This window comes from Symphalangus syndactylus, chromosome 5, assembly GCF_028878055.3.
Source record: "Symphalangus syndactylus isolate Jambi chromosome 5, NHGRI_mSymSyn1-v2.1_pri, whole genome shotgun sequence".
Lineage (NCBI taxonomy): Eukaryota > Metazoa > Chordata > Mammalia > Primates > Hylobatidae > Symphalangus > Symphalangus syndactylus.
In genome coordinates, this window is record NC_072427.2 from 78,409,342 (window position 1) to 78,427,809 (window position 18,468).

General features: G+C 44.2%; 1 protein-coding gene across 2 annotated transcripts; it reads left to right on the forward strand.

Moving 5' to 3' along the window:
* The first annotated feature begins 442 nt into the window (after window positions 1–442).
* LOC129483165 (solute carrier family 2, facilitated glucose transporter member 3-like) lies at window positions 443–16,626 on the forward strand. Of its 2 annotated transcripts, XM_055280178.2 has the most exons (10): window positions 443–607; window positions 2,789–2,881; window positions 3,542–3,702; window positions 5,242–5,482; window positions 6,087–6,249; window positions 6,857–7,044; window positions 10,657–10,761; window positions 12,090–12,191; window positions 12,846–13,049; window positions 14,301–16,626. In XM_055280178.2, exons 1-10 carry the CDS (start codon window positions 593–595, stop codon window positions 14,517–14,519), a joined length of 1,491 nt encoding a protein of 496 aa, XP_055136153.2. In that variant the 5' UTR covers window positions 443–592; the 3' UTR covers window positions 14,520–16,626. The 2 variants fall into 2 exon arrangements, with proteins under 2 accessions (XP_055136153.2, XP_055136154.2); XM_055280179.2 differs by lacking the exons at window positions 443–607; window positions 3,542–3,702 and having other exon boundaries at window positions 2,800–2,881; window positions 14,301–15,178.
* The last annotated feature ends 1,842 nt before the right edge of the window (window positions 16,627–18,468 follow it).

Consider the following 18,468-nt stretch of genomic DNA (forward strand, 5'->3'; position numbering starts at 1 on the left):
GTGGCACCCACTTGACTTTGTTTTATATGGATAGATTGATTCTCATCTCTCTGTAGATTGTTTTAATCCCAAGCAGATGCGAGAGCAAAAAATAGTGTATTTGCCCTCCCTCCAGGCTTTTCTGGTAGTATTTTGTCTGTGAAACTAAGAGGCTGTAGCTGTTATTACAAGAGGGAAGGAGTAAGGATGAGCTTTTGAAAAAAAAGCAGGGTGGAGAGTGTGGCAGGATGTGGTTTTAAGAGAGGGGGGAGGGAGGGCGTTATTGTCTGCGGGGCGGGGGCGGGGGTAGTTCTGAAGTTCTGATAACACAGAATTCCTAGAGATCACAAGATTGTTTCAGGGTGGTAGGGTGGGGTAAGGTGGGGCTGGGGGCTTGTCGCCCTTTCCGGCTCCACCCTTTGCGGAGATCATAAATAATCATGATCCCAGCCAGACCTAGAGATGCTGTAATGGTGAGACTTTGGAGCCTTCCTGAAGACCTGGAGAAAACTTGCTGCTGAGAAGGATATTTTGAAGGTTTTGTTGGCTGAAAAAGCTGTTTCTGGAATCATACCCCTAGATCTTTCTTGAAGACTTGAATTAGATTACTGCGATGGGGACACAGAAGGTAAGAATGATGTAATTACTGGTTATTTTTGCTAGTTTGGGATACACTCAGAAAGGCAAATATTAATAGTAATTGCCTTGTTCTATTTTCTCCTAAGTCACCAAGCCATCTTAAGGCCTTTTCATTTCTTCTCTAGCCTGCACTACTGCTGCTTCATCAGTTCTCTTTGAATGTCATACAGTTCTGTTCACCTTCTTATGTTAGGAAAGTCACCCGAAGAAGTTGTGTTTGCTTCTCAGGTTTATTTTAGGTCACCATTTGCCACTGAGGACGAGATGGTTGAGTGTTTAGAGGATCGGGCTGCTTGGTTGTATGGATTACAAGTGTGGGTCTCAGAGCCAGTGTGAAGACTTCTCTGGAAGCATTAGACCTTGAAAAGGTCTGTGTTTGGGGGCACAGGCCAGTGTCCAGCCATCTGTTTGTCCTATAACCTATGGGGTTCGTGGATGCTAAGGAGAAATAATTCCAGCTGTCCTTCCTATTAGGGTTAAAATTGTGAGTGCAGGACTTACTAAAATATTGAGTGTTGTATATGCAATATTTGCAGGGAGAAAGGCTTTTTTTTTTTTCTGATTGAGATTTGCTCCTGTTGCCCAGGCTGGAGTGCAATGGAGCGACCTCAGCTCACCACAGCCTCCGCCTCCCGGTTTCAAGCGATTCTCCTGCCTCAGCCTCCAGAGTAGCTGGGATTACAGGCATGAACCACCGCGCCCAGCTAATTTTGTATTTTTAGTAGAGATGGGGTTTCTCCATGTTGGTCAGGCTGGTCTCGACTCCCGACCTCAGGTGATCCACCCGCCTCGGCCTCCCAAGGTGCTGAGATTACAGGCATGAGCCACCATGCGCAGCAAGAAAGGCATTTTTTACCAAGATAAATTTAACTAAAAATAAGGGGCCAGATGTGGCAGGTCACGCCTATAACCCCAGCATTTGGGAAACCAAGGCAGGAGGATCACATGAGGCTTGGAGTTTGAGACTAGCCTTGGGCAATATAGTGAGATCCCATCTCTACAAAGCAGAAAGAAAGAAAATGTAGGAAAATAAGAAAGGGATGGAAAATTATGAGACTAAAGAAGAAAAGGCTCTCAAAGATAGTGAATGATGAGAGGAGACAGAAGAGATTTTTACTAAAGGGAAAAAGATTTAACAGAGAGCACTGTACTGGCAGGCCCATCCGGTGTACCGATGCTTAGCTGTGACTGAGACATCTGGGAGGCTGCAGGCAAGGTCACTTCTGCTGAAGCTCCCAGCCTGCTGCCTAATCTGCCCGACCTAAAAGGAAAGGAGTTTAAGATATGAAAGATTGAAGGGATTTGGGGTAGGATATGAAAGGTTGAAGGGATTTTGGATGGGATATGAAAGGTTGAAGGGATTTTGGGTGGGGTGGAGAGAGGGGAATGGCATAGAAGACGGCCTCAGGTATAAAAATTGAGCTGCTCCAAGATGGAAATGGAAAATATCTTGCCCAGCTGAATTATTCCAGGCAAGGTGAAGATGACCAGTTCTCCCCACTAAGAAACGTCTCTTATATGTTGGGTTCATCTCTTATGCGTTGGGTTCAGAATAAGAGTACTTTCTTCCCCTGCGCGGGAGTTAGGGATAGCAGAACTGTATTTAATAAATGAAGGCTGAAATGGGGCCAGGATGCAGTGGGTAGATCCAGTAGGTTACATGGTCCTGAGAGATAAGAGATTCAAAAGAGCCGCCCAGCAGTGAAGACACAAACTACCACCCCCCCACCACCAGCACTGGGCTTCTGTGGAGTCTGGGGTACAGATCAGACTGCACTGTATTTGCTTCCAAAATGATCAATTCTCAGTAATCTTACCCAAGGCTGTCTTTTTCTCTGCCCTTCCAGTTCTTGAATTGAATTCTATGCCTACATTTGCTTGATGCAAGTTTTTAAATATTTCCAAACTGACTAACCCAGTTTCTCATAACTTCTTCCTTCCCCAATTTTCTTTCCACTTTTACCAAGTTAACTTCACATTCTTATCTCCAGATAATTTCTTTAGTGTAATCTATTCCTTTGTCTTCCCCATTAATTACCTAAATCTCATTTGATGTTCTTTTCATACCATCAAGGTCAAATTCTCCTAAGACAGCTGCATAATTAATAAGAAACAGTCATCAATCACAAGTTTTAAGGACTATTCTCTCCTCCATCTTCCCTCCATCCAGGTCACCCCAGCTCTGATCTTTGCCATCACAGTTGCTACAATCGGCTCTTTCCAATTTGGCTACAACACTGGGGTCATCAATGCTCCTGAGAAGGTGAGTGCCAGGCCACAGTAATTAGAATTTAGAATAGGGAAGTTATTCCTTTAAGTAGAGTTTCAAGAAATCAGAATTTAAGGCCAGGCACGGTAGAACCTGCTTGGAGTCCCAGCTACTCCGGAAGCTGAGGCCTAAATATCACTTGAGCCCAGGAGTTAAACACCATCCTGGGCAACACAGTTAGTGAGGGTCCCTCCACAAACTAGGAGATTTTAAGAAAAATGTCATATCTATCCTGTCCAAGACTGAAGATGGAGACAATATTGGTGGGGAAAATTAGTGGGGTCATTTAATCAAAGCAGAAAGCTCACTTACTCCCTGAACCCTGGGCGGTGCTGTTCTTCCTCCCACTCTTTGACCTCATAGTGATACACTTCCTGTATTATTCCTTAGGGGTTAGTTACAAAGAAGCTGGGTTCCCTTAGCAAAGGGCCGGGGTGGACTGTGAACATCGGTGCTGCCACCTACTGGGATTTTCAGGACAAACTTACTATTCCAAGGAGAGTTAACATAAATTCCAATATGTTATCTGCCCCTTCCATTCCCGTCTATTTATTCCCTTGGTTTTCTAGGAAGGAAATGATCCCTAATATTTGTGTCTTTTGTTCTCAACCAACTGTAACAGTCTGTTCTTCCACCAACCCTTTTATTTTGCAGATCATAAAGGAATTTATCAATAAAACTTTGACGGACAAGGGAAATGCCCCTCCCTCTGAGGTGCTGCTCACGTCTCTCTGGTCCTTGTCTGTGGCCATATTCTCCGTCGGGGGTAGGATCGGCTCCTTTTCAGTCGGACTCTTTGTCAACCGCTTTGGCAGGTATTGACTAGAAACTGGGCAAGGAAGTGGGTTCTACCAGCCGCACTGAGGACAAGTGTGGAGAGTTAGGGCAAGGAGGTGATGATGCCTTTGAATAAGAACACCTTGAATTCTAATCAAGGGAAACCTAGTCCAACTGGCCCCGAATATGACTACCCTTGCTTGGAGCTCTACTACCCTGGATAGCTCCCACTCAGCTGTGCAAGAGATGAACTGTGTGAGTGATTGGCCTTTGCAGTCCAGCTACGGATATAGGGATAGTTCAGAATTATTCCCTAGTAAACTCAACTATGGGGTTTCCAGAAACATACTTAATTTGCAAGGTCCAAAGTTGATCACTCTTCTAAAAAAAAAAAAGCTGGGGTCTCATATAAGTGTTTTTATTATTTTACACAGGATTGGTAGGAATTATTTTTGTACTTCTTAGTCTATGGCAAATGTGGATAATGGCAAAACAATCTTCTTATTCTATAGAAGCTTAACAATATGTTTTAAAAGGTAGAATATATTTTCATTTATGACTAATGAAGGAACTGTTTTAATTTGCCAATTAGGCAGGGTGTGCTGGCTCACGCCTGTAATCCTAGCACTTTGGGAAACCAAGGCAAGTGGATCAGCTGAGGTCAGGAGTTTGAGACCAGCCTGGCCAACATGGGGAAACCCTGTCTCTACTAAAAATACAAAAATTAGCCAGGTGTAGTGACAGGCACCTATAATCCCAGCTACTCCGGAGGCTGAGGCAGGAAAATCACTTGAACCTGTGGTGGGGGTGCAGAGATTGCAGTAAGCTGAGATCTGGCCACTTCACACCAGCCTGGGTGAAAGAGCGAAACTGTCTCAAAAAAAAAAAAGCTGGCGCCGTGGCTCACCCCTGTAATCCCAGCACTTTGGGAGGCTGAGGCTGGTAGATCACAAGGTCAGGAGATGGAGACCAACCTGGCTAACACGGTGAAACCCCGTCCCTACTAAAAATACAAAAAATTAGCTGGGCGTGGTGGTGTGCACCTGTAATCCCAGCTGCTTGGAAGCTGAGTCAGGAGAATCTCTTGAGCCTGGGAGGCGCAGGTTGCAGTGAGCCGAGATCCCACCACTGCACTCCAGCCTGGGTGACAGACCAAGACTCCGTCTCCAAAAAAAAAAAAAAAAAAAAATTACCAATTAGATATTCTAGAAATGCAATTGGAATTCACATTTAAAAATTGATAAGGCAATCTGTTTTACTTGATTATGTTGTTCTTTTTTTTTTACCCCCCAAGAAAGAGGGTCTTGCTCTGTCACCTGGGCTGGAGTGTAATGGCCCAATCATAGCTCACTACAGCCTCGACCTCCCACCTCAGCTCCCTGAGTGCCTGGGACTACAGGTGGGCACCATCACACCTGGTTCCCAACTAGAAATGTTCTGATAATAGAAAGTGAAAAACAAAAGATCAAAAAAAAGAGATGATATGAGCCTGGAGAAGAGCAGAATAATGAGGACAGAAGAGAAGTTAGGAGCCTCTCACTTTGCTAATTCCACTTTGTCTTTGATTAACCTTACAGGCGCAATTCAATGCTGATTGTCAACCTGTTGGCTGTCACTGGTGGCTGCTTTATGGGACTGTGTAAAGTAGCTAAGTCGGTTGAAATGCTGATCCTGGGCCGCTTGGTTATTGGCCTCTTCTGCGGACTCTGCACAGGTTTTGTGCCCATGTACATTGGAGAGATCTCGCCTACTGCCCTGCGGGGTGCCTTTGGCACTCTCAACCAGCTGGGCATCGTTGTTGGAATTCTGGTGGCCCAGGTACTCTAGAACTTCTCATACTTAATGAGTGTTGGTTTCATGGGTCATTAAAAAAGTTATCATAGGTAAAGCACTGAAGAATATCTGGCACATTTTCAATTACATATGGAAGTTTTAGATATTGTTACTATAACTCATAGATAGTAGCTGAAGAAGCAGGCTGAGGCTGAGCGTGGTGGCTCACACCTGTAATCCCAGCACTTTGGGAGGCCAAGGTGGGCGGATCATGAGGTCAGCAGATAAAGACCAGCCTGGCTAACATGGTGAAACCCCATCTCTACTAAAAATACCAAAAATTAGCCAGGCGTGGTGGCGGGCACCTGTAGTTCCAGCTACTTGGAAGGTTGAGGCCAGAGAATGGTGTGAACCCGGGAGGCAGAGTTTGCAGTGAGCCAAGATTGTGCCACTGCATGCCAGCCTGGGTGACAGAGGGAGACTCCGTCTCAAAAAAAAAAAAAAAAAAAAAGCAGGCTGAGTAGAGGAAGGAAAAGAAACAATTTTTTCACATGGTAAAAGAATATGATTTTCTGAACTTTTTGTGTTTTAATGAACTTGTGGCCTGTGAAGTATGGGGTTTATAGCATTATCTTTGTGTGGTTTCTAGATATTTGGTCTGGAATTCATCCTTGGGTCTGAAGAGCTATGGCCGCTGCTACTGGGCTTTACCATCCTTCCTACTATCCTACAAAGTGTAGCCCTTCCATTTTGCCCTGAAAGTCCCAGATTTTTGCTCATTAACAGAAAAGAAGACGAGAATGCTAAGCGGAGTGAGTATCCTTCACACCTTACTACATGAATTGTATGGTTGTGGTTGGTTTTAGGGATGAGGGGACTGGAACTATTTTCTGTTATGCTCTTTCCCTGCCCCTCAGAATCCAAGTGAGGAGGGTTCTGATTACTCCTGAGTCAGATTTTCAGCCCCTAAAGAATGAGGTGAAAAGGCAGGTTTAGGAATGGATGCTATCAGGCTGGGCGTGATGGCTTATGCCTGTAATCCAGCACTTTAAGAGGCCGAGGCGGGTCACCTGAGGTCAGGAGTTCAAGACCTGCCTGAACAACATGGAGAAACCCCATCTCTACTAAAAATACAAAATTAGCTGGGCACGGTGGCCCATGCCTGTAATCCCAGCTACTTGGGAGGCTGAGGCAGGAGAATCACATGAACTCAGGAGGTGGAGGTTGCAGGGAGCCTAGATCATGCCATTGCACTCCAGCCTGGGCAACAAGGGTGAAACTCCATCTCAAAAAAAAAAAAAGGGAATTGATGCTATTGATCACCTCATCTCGTGTGGCCCTTTCCTGGCTGCCTTACAGGAAGAATGAATTTGGGGCAGCACATTGTGTTTATCCTTTCCTGTTTCTTCTTTTCACCAGTCCTCCAGCAGTTGTGGGGCACCCAGGATGTATCCCAAGACATCCAGGAGATGAAAGATGAGAGTGCAAGGATGTCACAAGAAAAGCAAGTCACCCTGCTGGAGCTCTTTAGAGTGTCCAGCTACCGACAGCCCCTCATCATTTCCATTGTGCTGCAGCTCTCTCAGCAGCTCTCTGGGATCAATGCTGTGAGTATGATACTTTAGGGTCAAAGGTGTCTTACAGTATTTCACTTAAAATGCCAGGCATGGTGGCGGTGTGCCTGTAGTCCCAGCTACTCAGGAGACTGAGGTAAGAGGATCACTTGAGCTCAGGAGTTTCAGGCTGCAGTGAGCTATAATTATGCCACTGCATTCCAGACTGGGTGACAGAGTGAAACTCTGTCTCTGAAATTTAAAAAAAGGGAAAAAAAGACCCTGGAAGGACAATGGCAACTTCAGAGTGAACTGACTTTACCAGTCTGTTTTTACAACTAGAATAGCGAGCATGGTAGTTTAAAGAGGGCATGGTAGTTTAAAGAGGGCATGATAGTTTAAAGAGAGTGGCACAACGGAAGCTAGCATGTGGCAGATAGCCCTTGTATTCCATGCAAATATCAGCTTCCTGCATTTGACTGTGGATTGTAGGAAGAGAGAATTCCTGTGCCTTCTAATCAACTTCTAGTCTACTATTTTGAGCATTTTGATGCTCAAAATAGTAAGTTGGTTCTTAGAACTTTTCTCCTACCTAGCACACCAGGATATTTGTATTTGAAGTGGCAGTGCTTCTTATGGGGGGTTAGAGGCTGTTTTGTCAAAATCTATGAGGAGCCAGGTGTGGTGGCTGCTCATGCCTGTAGTCCCAGCTACTACTTGGAAGGCTGAGGTGGGAATATCACTTAGGCCCAGGAGTCAAGCCTGGCAATATAGGATGACCCTGTCTTTAAAAAAAAAAAAAAACCTCAGGAGGAAATACACAGTAGTTAGAAAAAGCCTCCTAGGTGATGTTGATGAATCCCAGTCTGAAATTTCCTCATTTGGAAATGAGAATGTAGGCCACATGTATTACTGGAGGAAAATGTGCTTCCAAGACTTTCCAGAGCAGCAGAGCTGGGACTAGGCAGGTGAGGCAGCTACGTGCAAGTGTAGCCCTGAGAATGAGCACCTCTTTAAAGAATGTACTTTGCGTTAGTTCTGTGCCTGTTTAAAATAAGAAAAAAAAAGAATAAAAGAATGCACCTGAGGCAACTCCCTAGCTGCCTCACCTCAGTCTGGACCCTGCAAAACAGGATCAGGAAAAGATCACCTATGAGAAATGACAAGTCATCCGTGAGCACTCTGAGGGACACTCCTGCCACTTCAGAGTATGGTGTGTACATTTTTTTTGGAAACAGAGTCTCACTCGGCACCCAGGCTGGAGTACAGTGGCATGATCTCGGCTCACTGCAACCTCCACCTCCCAGGTTCAAGCAATTCTCCTGCCTCAGCCTCCTAAGTAGCTGGGACTACAGGCATGTGCCACCATGCCCGGCTAATTTTTGTATTTTTAGTAGAGAACGGGTTTCACCATGTTGGCCACGATGGTCTCAATCTCTTGACCTAGTGATCCACCCGCCATGGCCTTCCTAAGTGCTGGGATTATAGGCGTGAGCCATTGTGCCTGGCCCATTCTTTTTTGAGGTGAAGTCTTGCTCTGTCACCCAGGCTGGGGTGCTGTGGCGCAATCTCAGCTCACCACAACCTCCATCTCCTGGGTTCAAGTGATTCTCCTGCCTCAGACTCCTGAGATTACAGGCAGGATTACAGCCCAGATTACATGCGCACACCACCATACCTTGCTAATTTTTTCGTATTTTTAGTAGAGAATAGAGGGATATCACCATGTTGGCCAGGCTGGTCTCAAACTCCTGACCTCAGGTGATCCACCCACCTCATCTCTCTCTCCTAAAGTGCTGGCCTTACAGGTGTGACCCACCTCACCCGGCATGTACATTAATTATTGTTGGACTAAGCTGGCTCCCAATTTAGTCAATGAGTGGGTTTTGCACCAGGTATAATCTCACCCAAAGCTGGATGCACCAGAATTATGGGGGTTGGGATTCCTGAGTCTGCTGAATTTGAGAATCCCTGTGTAAGAGACCTGAAAATTGTCACTTTTCCAACCTACTTTTGCACAAATGATGATTTCTAATTTCCCTTATGGGTGAGTGGGTAAGAGGTTGCATTGTATCATGTTTACCTAGCAGAGTAAACTATTTAGGTGAGATGATGTAGGGGTTAGCTTACCTCCCTTGGTGACACTAGATAGCAAAGTCATCTTACTACAAGAAGTTTTATTGAGATGTGTGCATGTACATTAGGTTTTTGACATGTAGACGTTATGTTAAGGAAGAGAATTGGCATACCTATTTATTGCTTGTTTAAACTGCTCAAGTAATTACTTTTGCACCAGCCTAATATCTTTCCCCACAAGCTTGACATCATCATATAATATGTTGAGATTTTTTAACAGTCTTAATTAGCCCTAGAGCAGCAGGTTTTTCAATAATGACTCTACAAATCTCAGTTTCAAAAAACAATTATCTTATTTTAGAAAATATGAATAGACATAGTTTACATCTTACATACTAGGGATTTAAAGAGTTGTTTCTTGAGAAGGTAAATCCCAATGTAGAGGTCCATATTCATCAAAAAGACTAATAAATATTGCTATGGAGGCAAATACTCTGAGTGAAATAAACTGAAGTGAACCTCGGTAACCTAGATAATGTTCCCTTGTTAACTTGAGGTCTGAGTCCAGTATTTTAATACCTCTTAACCATGGTAGTTGTAGCAACTTTAGATTTTAGCACAGTGCCTAGCAAACAACATAACAATTTATTTAATATATATTATATTACAATAATAGCTGGTATTATTTCATAAAACACTTCAAAAGGGCCTAGGCCTAGGAAATACCACCGAACCTCTGCTTATTCAATGAGCAGGTTAAGGTTATTCAATTAGTTCACTATCAAATTGAGACATGGATGTGCCTATCAATGTTTTGAGGGTTTGGGGAAGAGCCAATTAAAAAAGCATTTAGCTGGGCATGATGGCACATGCCTATAATCCCAGCAACTTGGGAGGCTGAGAGACAGGAGGATCACTTGAGACCAAGAGTTTAGGAGCAGCCTGGGCAGCAGTGAGTTTCTGCCTCAATTTATAAAAAAGAAACCAGTTAGTAGGAATTATACCTTCATAGAAGTTAGTGAAGTGGACGTAAGCAAGAGGAAATGGAACAGTGGGAATAAGCATTTTTAGAAGAAACAATATAAATGAGTGGCTAGAATTAAGAACATTTAGAAAGAGAAAGGAGGGCCAGGTGCAGTGGCTCATGCCTGTAATCCTAGCACTTTGGGAGGCCAAGGCGAGCAGGTCACTTGAGGTCAGGAGTTCGAGACCAGCCTGGCCAACATGGCTAAAACCCATCTCTACTTAAAACTACAAAAATTATCTGGATGTGGTTGCAGGCACCTGTAGTCCAGCTACTCAGGAGGCTGAGGCAGGAGAATCGCTTGAACCTGGGAGGTGGAGGTACCAGTGAGCTGAGATTCTGCCACTGCACTCCTGCCTGGGTGACAGATCGAGACTCCCTCTCAAAACAAAGAGAAAGGAGATAAGATACAGAAGATAATTCATTTGCAGAAGGGGTATTAGTTTTGAACAAAAACCCTAGAAAAAGGACTTCTTACCCACTGGGACTTTTAAGTTTATTTTTGAGGGTTCTGTGTAACTGGTGTGCAGAATTGTATCAAAGTTGCATGTTTTCTTTTCTCCTAGGTGTTCTATTACTCAACAGGAATCTTCAAGGATGCAGGTGTTCAAGAGCCCATCTATGCCACCATCAGCGCGGGTGTGGTTAATACTGTCTTCACTGTAGTTTCTGTAAGTTGGATGGTTTGGTAATTTTGGGGGGGAGAAAAGAATCCTTGCTACAGATGTTCAAAGATGGATTGCATGACCCTACCATCATTTAGTTACCTGTTTGTTGTTTAATTTTCCTTTGGGAAAAAGAGATACATTTAATGTTGGATGTAGTCTTCACTCTTCAAGCAAATATGGGATGGATGGGAAAGGAGGGAGTATAGAAGGAACTATATAGTATGCTTTGAACTTGGAATTGGAAGAGAGGTGTTTGGAAAAACTCTCAAGCTCTGTTATTCCACTGTTTTTACACTAAAACAACAATAATGAACAGAAGATATCTGTGATCCCCAGAATATGTGAGAATTTTTCCCCATGAAGTGGGCAATCAGTTCTGTAGTGGACACCATCTAGGTGTCCTGTGATTTCATTCTGACACTGTCTACCTGGAGATAGCATCAGATGACACAGGTTGGTGGCCCAGTTCCCAAGGCTGCCCCCCACTCCTGATGCCAATCGCAAGCTCCAGGTTGTTTACCTGTGCTTCTGACCCACCAGCTGGAGATCAGAATTCCCACGACACCATCTTTGGGTTTGATTAATTTGCTACAGTGGCTCACAGAACTCAGGAAAATTGTTTCCTAGTTTGATTTAAAGGTTATTTTAAAGCACAGAAATAAACAACCAGATGAAGAGATTCATGGGGCAAGGTCTGGAGGGATACTGAGCATGGGAGCTTCTGTCTCCGTGGAGCTGGGGTGCACTCCTAGCACACAGATGATTTGTTGCTGACCTTCCTGTCAGCTTCCACGGGTTCAGATATCTGGAAGCTCCCCATACCCTGCCTTTTGGGCCTTTTATGCAGACTTAATTGGTTCTCCATGATCGAAGCATGCACAACTGTTCTGAAATGTGATTGGACAAAAAAGGAATGATCTGAACCTAGCTGGGCCTGTATGTTTGGATTATTTTGGCCTCTCTGTAGCATTTCTTCCTCTAGGGTGTGGGGCAGGACCCTCTCTGAAATGAGGGTTTTATGACCCACAGTCAGATTAGCATCCTGCCAAGTGGGAGGGCAGGAGAAAGTCAGAGAAGAATTCTGTTATCTGAGGCCTGCTCCTGAGGCCTAAAGCATCCCAACATTATGATAAAAGACTCTACCGAGGGCTATGGGGATTTTGAGCCAGAACCTGTGAATGGAACACAATATGTATGTATATAAAATCGTAAATCACAGGAGGTGTACATAACAAGTGTCCTGCTGTTGGTGAGGCAGATTTCAAGTAGCTCAGACACTGTTTTCATGGAAAGGAAAACTGAAGTTTCATGTCATATTCTTCTTCTTCTAGCTATTTCTGGTGGAAAGGGCAGGAAGAAGGACTCTGCATATGATAGGCCTTGGAGGGATGGCTTTTTGTTCTACACTCATGACTGTTTCTTTATTATTAAAGGTGAGTGCTCTTTGAGTGAAGAAAAGGGAGGGGGAAAGGAAGAGAAGTTACAGTTGACTTCTGTGACACAAGGGGTGGGTTGTTAAGGTTGCAGTTTGTCAATAAAGTCAGAAGAGAGAAGCAGGATGCCCAGAGTTTAAGAAACATGGGTCATCAGAGAACTGGAGGTAAACTGTTAGAATCCTTACATTATAGAACATTATTGTAGCTTATAAAATACATTATCTAATTTAATTCTTAAAATAATATCAAGGTAATCACACTTAATAGTGTGATTGACCTCAAATAATCCACCTGCCTTGGCGTGAGCCACAGCGCCTGGCCAAAAAAAATTTTTTTTTAAATTAGGCAGGTGTGGTGGCACATGTTCAAGTCCAAATGATTTGAGAGGCTGAGGTGGGAGGATTGCTTAAGCCCAGGAGATGGATGATGCAGTGAGCTATTGTAGTGCCACTACACTCCAGCATGGGCAACAGAGTAAGACCCTGTCTCTAAAAATAAAAATAAAAATAAATCCAAGCCTTTTGATTCCACAGCCAGTCTTTGTATTGTACGTCAGGGACAGGAGGAGCTTGCCGTTAATTGCCTCTGGGAACCTAGATACCAGGTTACACTGTCTTTAAATTTAATTTTCTCTGTTCCTTCCTCTTACAGGATAACTATAATGGGATGAGCTTTGTCTGTATTGGGGCTATCTTGGTCTTTGTCGCCTTCTTTGAAATTGGACCAGGCCCCATTCCCTGGTTTATTGTGGCTGAACTCTTCAGCCAGGGTCCCCGCCCAGCTGCGATGGCAGTGGCCGGCTGCTCCAACTGGACCTCCAACTTCCTAGTCGGATTGCTCTTCCCCTCCGCGGCTGTAAGTAAACTCACCTTATCTTAAAACCAGCCTATGTAAGCTGACATGTTGAAGATACTCCTTAATAATACAGTAGTCTGAGCCTGGCATGGTGGCTCATGCCTGTAATCCTAGCACTGTGGGAGGCTGACGCAGGTGGATCACCTGAGGTCAGGAGTTCGAGACCAGCCTGGCCAACATGGTGAAATTCAAAAATTAGCTGGGCATGGTGGCACATGCCTGTAATTCCAGCCACTTGGGAGACCGAGGAAGGAGAGTTGCTTAAACCTGGGAGGTGGAGGTTGCAGCGAGCCGGGATCACACTACTGCACTCTAGCCTGCTCGATGGAAGCAAGACTCCATCCCTAAATAAATAAAAAAATACAGTAGTCCCTCCTCATCTTCAGTTTCAGTTACCCGTAGTCTGAAAATATTAAATGGAAAATTGCAGAAATAAACAATTCATAAAGTTTAAATTGCGGCCGGACACAGTGGCTCGAGCCTGTAATTCCAGCACTTTGAGAGGCCAAAGCGGGTGGATAACTTGAGTTCAGGAGTTGGGGACCAGCGAGACTATCATGGTGAAACCCTCTTTCTACAATAAATACAAAAATTAGGCCGGGCATCGTGGCTCACGACTGTAATCCCAGTGAGCGAGATCATGCCATTGCACTCCAGTGTGGGCAACGAGAAACTCTGTCTCAAAAAAAAAAAAAGTTATCCAGGCTTGGTAGCACACACCTGTAGTCCTAGCTAGTCAGGAGACTGAGGCAAGAGAATCACTTGAATCCAGGAGGTGGAGTTCACGGTGAGCTGCGATGACGCTTCTGCACTCCAGCCTGGGTGACAGAGCGAGATTCCGTCTCAAAAAAAAAAAAAATTCATAAATAGAGATGGAGTTGCCCAGGCTAGTCTCAAACTGCTGGGTTCCAGTGATCCTCCCACCTTGACCTCCAAAGTGCTGGGATTACAGGTGTGAGCCACTGCACTCGGCCCAGAAACACAGATTTTAAAAATAATACTCAACAGTCCAAAAATACTCAGTAGACATTTGGAAGCATCTAACTGTAATGAAAAAGAATGACAGAAAGAAAAGTAGAGAGAACTACAGTAAGTTAGCAATGGAATCATAAGTGAATCACCGAAGAAACCTGTTTTCATTAAATATGGAAGGGTTATAGCTTAAAGCCTTTTGGAAATATGTGAAGGAAATTGAGTTTGTCAGTGACCAGATTTTTATAACAACCTTCCTTTTTTCTGTCCTTTCACTAGCACTATTTAGGAGCCTACGTTTTTATTATCTTCACTGGCTTCCTCATTACCTTCTTGGCCTTTACCTTCTTCAAAGTCCCTGAGACCCGTGGCAGGACTTTTGAGGATATCACACGGGCCTTTGAAGGGCAGGCACACTGTGCGAATAGATGTGGGAAGGACGGCGTCATGGAGATGAACAGCATCGAGCCTGCTAAGGAGACCACCACCGATGTCTAAGTCATGCCTCCTTCCACCTCCCTCCCAGCATGGGAAAGCCACCTCTCCCTGAACAAGGGAGAGACCTCATCAGGATGAACTCAGGACTGCTTCTGAATGCTGCTACTTGATTCCTTTCTCATCCCACGAACTCCATGAGCACCCAAGGTTGGGGTTTGTTGGATTTTCAATGGCTTTTTAAATATTTTATTTCCTGGACATTCTCTTCTGCTTAGGAGAGACCGAGGGAACCTACCTTCATTTCAGGAGGGATTGGCCGCTTGGCATATGACAACTTTGCCAGCTTTTCCTCCCTTGGAGTCTAATATTGCCACATTAGGGGATACAGGAGAGGAAAAGAGAGGTGCAGTTCTCCCAGCCTCAGACTTATCAGGAAGCAGATACATGTGAGTGTGGAAGGCAGAGGGGGTTTATGAAAGAGCACCTTCCTCACTTCCATACAGCTCTACACGGCAAATTAACTTGAGTTTTATTTATTTTATCCTCTGGTTTAATCACATAAATATTTATTTTTTAAGTGTAATTTTGCCAAATAATAAAAACAGAAGGAAATTGAGATTAGAAGGAGGTGTTTAAAGAGAGGTTATAGAGTAAAAGATTTGATGCTGGAGAGGTTAAGGTGCAATAAGAATGTAGGGAGAAATGTAGTTCATTATTGGAGGGTAAATGATATGGTGCCTGAGGTCTGTATGTTACCTCTTAACAATTTCTGTCCTTCAGATGGAAAATATTTAAGTTTAATTTCTCATAAAAGTCATAGACCTATATAATAAAGCTACTGATTTCCTTTGGACCTTTTTTCTTTAAGATAATAATTTCCATGTAGTAGTACTTGAAATCTAGGATTATTAACTATTATGGGCATTTTAGTTAATGACAGTTGATGGGTTCTAATTTTGGATGGAGTCGAGGGAAGGGAAAGTGAGTTCTAGAAAGCCTGTTCCCCTCACTGGACGAAATAACTCCTTCTTCCTGTAGTAGTCTCATTACTTTTGAAGTAATCCCGCCACCTATCTCGTGGGAGAGCCATCCAAACGAGAAACCTAAAATAATTGGTTCTTGGTAGAGATTCATTATTTCTCCACTTTGTTCTTTAGGAGATTTTAGGTGTTGATTTTCTGTTTTATTTTAACTCATACCTTTAAAGGAATTCCCCAAAGAATGTTTATAGCAAACTTGGAATTTGTAACCTCAGCTCTGGGAGAGGATTTTTTTCTGAGCGATTATTATCTAAAGTGTGTTGTTGCTTTAGGCTCACGCTTGCGTATGTCTGTTACCATGTCACTGTGGTCCTATGCCGAGTGCCCTCAGGGGACTTGAATCTTTCCAGTAAACCACGTTGAGATAGTATGAGCCAATGTGCAGTGTAGCCCACACTTGAGAGGATGAATGTATGTGCACTGTCACTTTGCTCTGGGTGGAAGTACGATATTGTTGACTTATTTTCTCAGTGTTTGTTCCTACAGCCCCTTTTTCATATGTTGCTCAATCTCCCTTTCCCTTCTTGGTGCTTACACATCTCAGACCCGTTAGCCAAACCCTTGCCAGGGACAGTATTTTTGTTCTCAGTTCTCACTATTCCCTCTGGTCATGAAGGCTTTGAATAAAATTGCACATAGCTGAGGCCGGGTGTGGTGGTTCACACCTGTAATCCCAGCACTTTGGGAGGCCTAGGCGGGCGGTCAGGGGTTTGAGACCAGTCTGGCCAACATAGTGAAACCCTGTCTCTACTAAAAATGCCAAAATTAGCCGGGCATGGTGGCGGGCGCCTGTAATCCCAGCTACTTGGGAAGCTGAGGCAGGAGAATCACGTGAACCCGGGACGCAGGGGTTGCAGTGAGCCGAGATCGCATCATTGCACCCTAGCCTGGGCCACAGGGCGAGACTCCGTCTCAAAAAAAAAAAAGTGCACATAGCTATGGAGTGGGCTTTAGCTTGAAAAGGTGACCTTGCAGCTTCACATCAACTTCTGGCTCCTCAAACAGTAGGTTGGCAGTGAGGCAGGGTTCCATTTCTCACTGAGAAGATTGTGAATATTTCCATATGGATTTTCTATTATTGTTACTCTGATTCTTTGTTTTAAAATAAAAATTCTGAATGTACACGACATTATGGGCTTATTTACTTTTTGTCCTTCCTATAACCACAAAATCAGCTTTAAATCCTGACTTGGCTACTCAGTGCCTGTTGTGACTTTGAGACTTGTATGATACCCTCATACTCATATGAGACTCTGTTCTTAGAGTTTCATATATAAGAGAATAGCAATATGTGTTTATTATGTAGATTAAATGGAAAAGCTTTCGTGGCTGGGCACGGTGGCTCACACCTGTAATCCCAGCACTTTGGGAGGCCAAGGCGGGTGGATCACCTGAGGTCGGAAGTTCAAGACCAGCGTGACCAACATGGAGAAACTCCGTCTCTACTAAAAATACAAAAATTAGCTGGGCATGATGGCTCATTCCTGTAATCCCAGCTACTTGAAGGCTGAGGCAGGAGAATGGCTTGAACCTGGAAGGAGGAGGTTGTGGTGAGCAGAGGTTGCACCATTGTACTCCACCCTGGGCAACAAGAGCGAAATTCCATCTCAAAAAAAAAAAAAAGCTTTCATGTGTTGCTTTTCATACTTGATAATTATTATTATTATTTTTATTTTATTTATTTATTTTTTTTTGAGATGGAGTCTCGCTCTGTCACCCAAGCTGGAGTGCAGTGGTGCAATCTCGGCCCACTGCAAGCTCTGCCTCTCGGGTTCACACCATTCTCCTGCCTCAGCCTCCGGAGTAGCTGGGACTACAGGCACCCGCCACTGAACCCGGCTAATTTTTTGTATTTTTAGTACAGACGGGGTTTCACCGCGGTCTCGATCTCCTGACCTCGTGATCCACCCTCCTTGGCCTCCCAAAGTGCTGGGATTACAGGCCTGAGCCACCGTGCCTGGCCTTGATAAATTATTTTGCTTTCTTTCCTCACTGAGAACTAGGTTTTTTGTGTGTTTGTTTGTTTCTTGTGTTCTTTTTACTTCCTTCCTCCTCCAGTCTTTTTTTTTTTTTTTTTTGGAGATGGAGTTTTGTGCTTATTGCCCAGGCTGGAGTGCAATGGTGTGATCTCAGCTCACTGCAACCTCTGCCTCCTGGGTTCAAGCCATTCTCCTGACTCAGCCTTCCAAGTAGCTGGTATTATAGGCATGTGCCACCACACCCGGCTAATTTTTTAGTAGAGACGGGGTTCCACCATGCTAGCCAGGCTGGTTTCGAAGTCCTGACCTCAAGTGATCTGCCCACCTCCGCCTTCCCAAAGTGTTGGGATTACAGGCGTGAGCCACCGCACCTGGCCCAGAGTGATCTTTTAAAATTGAATGTTACTCTGCTGCTTAAAGCCTTCCAATTACATCTTACCACTTAAAATAATATCCAGACTCCTTCACCATGACTAACAAATCTAGTCACCTTAGGTCCCAGTTTAAATTGCCTTGATTCATTTTCAAAACTGCCCTATCTGCCTAAAAGCCTTGTCTCTGCAATTTCACATCTTGTTATACACATTTTTTTTTTTTCTGAGATGGAGCTTCATTCTTGTTACCAAGGATGCAGTGCAATGGTGTGATCTCGGCTCACTGCAACCTCCGCCTCCCAGGTTCAAGCAATTCTCTTGGCTTAGTCTCCCAAGTAGCTGAGACTACAGGCGTAGGCCACCATGCCCGGCTAGTTTTTGTACTTTTAGTAGAGATCGGGTTTCACCATGTTGACTGGGCTGGTCTTCAACTGGCCTCACCTGATCTGCCTGCCTCAGCCTCCCAACGTTCTGGGATTACAGGCGTGAGCCACCACACCCGGCCCTAAGTGATGTTTATTTAAAGTGTCAGTCTGGGACTTATCAGAAGACAAAAATCACACTTCTTTTTTTTTTTTTTTTTTTTTTTTTTACAGGGAAAGACTAATACAAAGAA